The sequence below is a fragment of the Pteropus alecto genome, unplaced genomic scaffold (assembly GCF_000325575.1).
Source record: "Pteropus alecto unplaced genomic scaffold, ASM32557v1 scaffold53, whole genome shotgun sequence".
Classification (NCBI taxonomy): Eukaryota; Metazoa; Chordata; class Mammalia; order Chiroptera; family Pteropodidae; genus Pteropus; species Pteropus alecto.
The window spans coordinates 3105733-3111738 of NW_006434366.1; the positions used below are offsets into that span (position 1 = coordinate 3105733).

The following is a 6006-nucleotide window of genomic DNA, read 5'->3' on the forward strand; positions in this document are numbered from 1 at the left end:
CAGCTGGACCTAACAGCCATCAGCACAAAGAAAAAACATTTATCATCTTAAGATACCAACTACATTGTAAACACCTCCTGGAATAAACCAAGCTACCTCCCAAGGAAGACACTAAATGCAGGAGGCCTAAAAAAAAAAAAAAATACAGCCGACATGGCAGGAGGGCTGTCCTGCCTGTGTCTTATAACTCAAAAAGTAAGAGCGATAACGAAGAACTCGCCCCGGGCCGAGGTGTCTGAGAACATCGGAGCCCCAGAGGGGCAGCAAGATCTCCTGAAATAACACGTTTCCTGTGATGGAGCCGCACGTAACTACTCGGTTGGAGGCACAGCTGCACAAATGTAAGGCTTTACACTGAGCTGGCACTCAGCCGACCGAACGCAATCAACCAACTAAAGTCATTCCGCGAAAGTCATTCTCGCCTCGACACTAAGCTTATGCATTTTCAAGAGGTCGTAAAGCTCAGCAATCACACTTTAAACATATAGACGTAAATAAACCTACGATTGCTTAAAAAACAAATCAATCAATAAACCATGCACGGCAACATGGATTTTCAAGCGAGGCAAGCTGCCCACTCCAGCAAGCTCGCCGACTTACCTCGGAACTTCTTGGGCGGATTGTTGAGGTCCCCGGCTTCCGGCTGTACGACGCACCGATCGTCCACCAGCCTGCAAGGATGACAGGGGTCAGTGCTATGTCGAGACAAGTCTGAGAAAATAAAACCCTGAGCGCTCCGCCGAAACCAAATACCTAGGGCCATTCCTGGGCGAAACCGGGACTGCCACACTGTCCCACTGGGGTGCTGTCCGCAGGAGGGTTTCCTGGGCAGGAACCCAAACCTCGTCCAGCAGCCCACGTCTGCTTCCGCCACGGCCACCTGAAGCTGCCGCCTTCAGTGGCTCCTTCCCCCAGGCCCATCCACGATGGACTTGGGCACAGCAGGCGATAATGCTGGGCCCACTGTGTGCCAGACCCTGGAATCTGAGGATGAGGAAGAGCTAGGCCCCCGTCCTCAGGGACTTCAAGGCTACAGCAGGAGCCCCGCGAGCAAACCGGCCAGGAGAAGGTGCCCTGAGGGCTGAGAGAAGGAAGAACAGAACACAGCCAGGAACGGACTGTGCCTGAGGCCCTCGGAGAAGCTGCTGGCAGGAGGTCGTTCTGGAACCACAGGAAGCTGAAGGACATGGGAGCAGGAGCCGCAAACGCAAATGCAGGGAAAGAACCTCAGGGCTTCGAAAGGACGAGAGGGGAAGGTGCAAAACACCGGAGAGGACCAGCAGCCGAGTGACGGAAACACCCACTAGAGACAGTCCTGGCGACCACTCCGCACCCAGCTCCTTTGGAAGACCCGACTGAACAAGGCTATTTTACCAACGTCGCCGTAATAAAACCGATTTAAAATATCTACATATGTTTTTGAACGGATGAAGAAACTGAGGCTCTGAGAAGTTTAAGTGGCTTGTCCACGTCCCCAGGCTGGGACTGGGAGGACTGGCTCATATTCCAAGGGACCACAGACCCTGCTCTGAGCTCACGCGCTCTCGCTTTCCAGGGTTTCTTCCCCAAAGCAGGGACGGCATTCAGACTCGGCCTGGCTGTCACTGCTCCTTCCTGCAAAGTCGCCTTTCGCCTCCTAAAGTCCTGACTCAGAGCCCCCTTCCCCTGGAAGCTCCCAGGCCCCTCCTGCTGCAGGCTCTCTCTGCCCCTCCCCCGTCCTCCCAGCCTCCCTGGGCTGCAGCACACAGGGGGCTCCAGGCGATGAGCCTCTGAGGACAGAGAGCTGTGCTCTGTGGCCCGGAGACGCCGGGGACTAGGACAGTTTCCTGCCCGGGCCAGGGGCGCCCTATCCACTTGTGGGCGAAGCCGGGTGTCCGGAGTAGCTAGTCGTCTGCCCTCTTCAGTTCCAAGACACAGACGTCTCCCCTCCACGGGAGGGACAGTGCAGTCTGTGACCTGAGTTTTCATGCAAAAATCAAGAGCAGAATGTGCTTACATAAAACCCCCACCTTGAGCCCCTGCAAGTGCCAACACGGTAGAGCCACCAGACCTGACACGACACCGCAGCCTGGGGTGGGGGAGGGGCGCCTCGGAATCCGGCGTGGGGTGCGGCTGATCAATCCCCAAGTCCAGAGGAGGAAGGGCTGGGAGGAAGGGCTGGTCGAGGCCAGCAGGCAAATGCACTGTGGAAGGCACTCGGCCACCGGCATCACTTCACGGCTGCTGGTCTCCGGGCCCCTCAGTCGGGAGCCGTCCATCAGACTTTGTTCCTCGACTTCACGGCTACCAGGAGGCCCTGTCCCCCAGGCCCCCTGAAGCTGTGTTCTGGGACGGGCCCAAGGACCTGAGTTATCTAACGGTCTCCGCAGGTGGCCCCGAAACTCGACCGGATGCCGCCTGCACACAGCACGCGGTTCTGAAGCTCCACGCGCAAACGGGCCGTTCGGAGGGAACCGCAACCTACGGAACCGGAACCGGGCTGGGGAGCCCGCCGGAGGCCGACTCCCACAGTGACTGGCAGTCGGTCACTCCCTGCCGCCCATAAATGTTAAAAATAGTAAAAGGGAAAAATAAGCTCAAGCTTGATTTTCCAAATCCATTTTTATACCAGTGACCATCAGAGGATCAAGGGAAGAAAATACTGATCCGAAGCAAGTATTTGAGCCCCAAATTCCAAAAGGGGCCACACGGACATCAAAGGAGAGGAGGGACCTCGTCACTCATTGGTGACCCTGGAGGAAAGCGCTTACAAAGAGCTGAACCTCGCAGGAAGAAGCGGTGTCGGGGGAGGGGCACCAAGATTTCTGGGGCTGGGGGACTGAGGTGTGAGCCCGGGTGGCGGGAAGGGCGGTGGCACCTCGGAAAGAGGGCGGGGCCCCAGGGAACCGGTAAGGCCCACAGTGTGGCTGACAGGGCGTCTGGACAGGAGCTGCGGGCACACGGTCAGGAGGGGCTCAGGAAAGTCGCCCGCCTCGGGCGCAGTCAGCAGCCCTGGTCTTGGAGTCCCCGAGTGTTCCCGCCTGTGAAACCTTGGGGTGCCCCCGCCTCTCTGGGGCTCAGAGCTGTCGCCTCCACAAACGGCGATAACGACAGAGCTCACTGTCGGAGCTGTGTGGGGACGTAGGGGTGCAGGATGGACGGACAGCGCTTAGCACGGCGCTGCGGACGCCCGCAGAACTGGCCATCGCCCCTAGGACTCCTGGAGCTGTTACTGCTGGGAAATGGAAAGGGGGGCAAGAGCCTGCCGTGAGGGGTGAGAAAGCCAGCGGGCGGCCAAGGACACAAGGGCCACGCAGGGAGGCACAGGCGGCAGAAGGCCACTCTGCCAAGAGCCACAGAGGACAAACTGTGAAGGGAGGGTCCTCGGCGCAGAGAGCTCAGGAAAAGGGCGAAGAAGCACTCGCCGGGTCTGGTCACCGGGCACGTACGGATGACTCCTTCCTATCAGGCGACTTTAGAGAATGAAATTCTCGCACAGCGAGGTCTCGCTGAGATAGGATCCTACATCTGAAATTCCACGCTCCTTGACTGGAGTAAGGGGCATGGGAGGCCGGGAATGGTCACTCTGCACAAACTCCAGATGACAAGACTCTCTAAATAATGGCTGTGGTTAACAGCAAGGTTCCGGCTGCTAGAGGGACACGGTTCCCGGAGAAGCTGTTGTTGGCCTTCCTTCCCCCCATTTATTTGAGACCACCCCTTGCCGAATCAGCAATGCCACCCCAGGGCCTAATTACGCCTCTCGACACAGACACAATATGGACCATTCCGGAGCCTTCCAGAGCCTTCCGGAGCTAGCCATCTCGACTCTCCAGTCTGCTGCTGCTCCTTTGGAGCTGTTTTGCCTCTCGCTTCCTCTTCTAGACAATAGGAGGGAGAAGATCATCGAATGAGTGCATTATGGGAGATATATATAGCGTTAACAGTTGGATAAAAACTGAAGAAAGCAGAAAAGAGCAAAAATCTGATTTACAAAACTCAGTGCAGCTTGTAACTTTCAAATGTACACAGTGATTTAAAGCAGAAAAGGTTCTGCTCCAAAGAGAGATAAGCATCAGAGAAGTCTCGGCTTATGTGACAAACAAGTCCCCTCTGACAATAGAACTTTTGTGCAGCTAAAAAGCACTTCTTTGGGTCTGTAAATATGAATCTTAAGTTTTATCCCATATACTTAGCACTTCCCCTTCTATACGAAGGAAGAGGAAATTACAATAAATTGTGAATTAACATGGGATTTGGTGTTCATGATTCCAACCGCCCCTGGAAAAGCCGAGTAAAATGATAACATTCTTATCCAGGAAAATCAGTTTTTCAGCTGACGTTATGACGTCTTAAATCCTGCCACACAAGAAATGAGGTGCTCTTACCCCAAGGTGCTAATAAATCCATTTGTCGATCCCTCCGCGTACAGAGAACAAATGTCTCCAATATGTAGGAAACTAGACATCTTGTCAGACATGTCTTTCTCGAAAATCCTAGACAAAGTAAAACATGCAACATTATTAGAAGGAAAGAAATGCTCAGGAAGAAAAAAAAAAAGTCCCTGAGAGTTGGCTTCGCTTAGCTCGCTTTTCCAAAGCACCCCACTTAAAAGCCAAATTTAAATGAGAGTGTGACAGGCAGGCAATTAAGTGAGCCAAGCGAGGCCACATGCAACCACATTTCCCCCATACATTATTGAATTTCAGGATATTCCAAGCACAATAACACTTGTTTCTAACACAGCCACGCCCAAATCCGATTCTGCAAGCTGAGGACCCTCCACGTTAAACTGTGACTAGAACTTGGCTGCAGGGAAGTCGGCCAAGAACTTGGCAGCGATGACGGAGTTGGGAAGTCTGACCCATGGAACACTAACATTCTCGATCTGCCTCGGGAACGAGAAGTCTGAAGGAAACACCTGTAAAACTTGGGTCTGGTGGAGCCAGGGCTGAGGTGCTAAAGCAACAAAGTGAACTTAATAAAAGGAAACCTAGTAACAAACACCACAAGCCCAGACAAACAGCCTTTTAAGAATTCCACAACCGGACAGTCTTTCCCAAACACTATTTCAAAACAAAGTCTTGCTTTCTCATCCTTTACCTAGAAACACTTGCAGAGAGAGAAAAGACCCTTCCCCTCGTCCAAACCCTTCCCAACGCAGGTAAGGATAATAAGGCTGAAGTCGATTAAGAAGCCAGGTCAGGAGGGCACACAGCTGGTTAGGGGCAGTAATAAAGGCTGGTAAGTTCCAGATCTCTACACAGCCCAGAAATCATTACACTTTCACACGCACGCGCACGCACACACACACACACACACGCACACACACACACTCCCAACAAAAACATCGACCTGACTCCGAGAAACAGCTTTCATCAGGGCCATAAATACTGACGAGCAGGAGCCAATTACAAAAGGCTAAACAGACATTGAAAACGAGCCCAGTTCCATGGGGAGACAGGGTGCTCGTGTGGACTGCAGGTAACTCCCCATCTGCTGTGTAGATGCACCAGGTAACCCAGGTCTTCCCGAGACCTCATCTTCCCCGAAGCACCTCTTCCCATGTGGTCACTCAAGTTCCCCTGCCAGAAACCCTTCACCCCGCAAAGCCACGACAGCTGTAAGGGCGTGGAGAAGCCTGCTCTCCTGAAATTCTTTCTTGGTGCCCAGTTGTCTTCATGGAAGAGTTACGCAGCGAAGGCTCAGGGAGACCGGCCGAGAACCTCCGTGCAGCGCGTGTGAGACGCGGCCGGGAAGAAGGCCATTCGCCCCCACGCATCCCGGACACCGCGAGAGACACGGGGAGCATGGCGCTGAAGGTGGACGACGTGTAGAGCGGCAGCTCTGAGAACACGAACCCTCACCCCGCGGAGCCGGCCTCTGGGAACCCAGGGGAGACACGCACGACACGCACAGGGACACCTGCCAAGGCCCGCGCTCCCGATCCAGGCCTCGAGCCAGGTCGCCTCTTCCCGACGGGACGTCTCACACCGGAAGGCAAACCCGTGTTTCCAACAACATCCA

The 6006-nt window shown here is 54.4% G+C and overlaps 1 protein-coding gene across 1 annotated transcript in view; it reads right to left on the bottom strand.

Moving 5' to 3' along the window:
• Positions 1–6006, bottom strand: part of ITPR1 (inositol 1,4,5-trisphosphate receptor type 1) — a 332592-nt gene that overhangs the window by 307678 nt on the left and 18908 nt on the right. Inside the window, exons 3-4 of the mRNA XM_015587167.2 lie at positions 4368–4475; positions 601–671 (exon numbers count right to left, since the gene is read on the bottom strand). Of these exons, the coding sequence (XP_015442653.1) occupies positions 601–671; positions 4368–4459 (163 nt within the window). The 5' untranslated portion in view covers positions 4460–4475. The remainder of the gene's footprint in view (positions 1–600; positions 672–4367; positions 4476–6006) is intronic.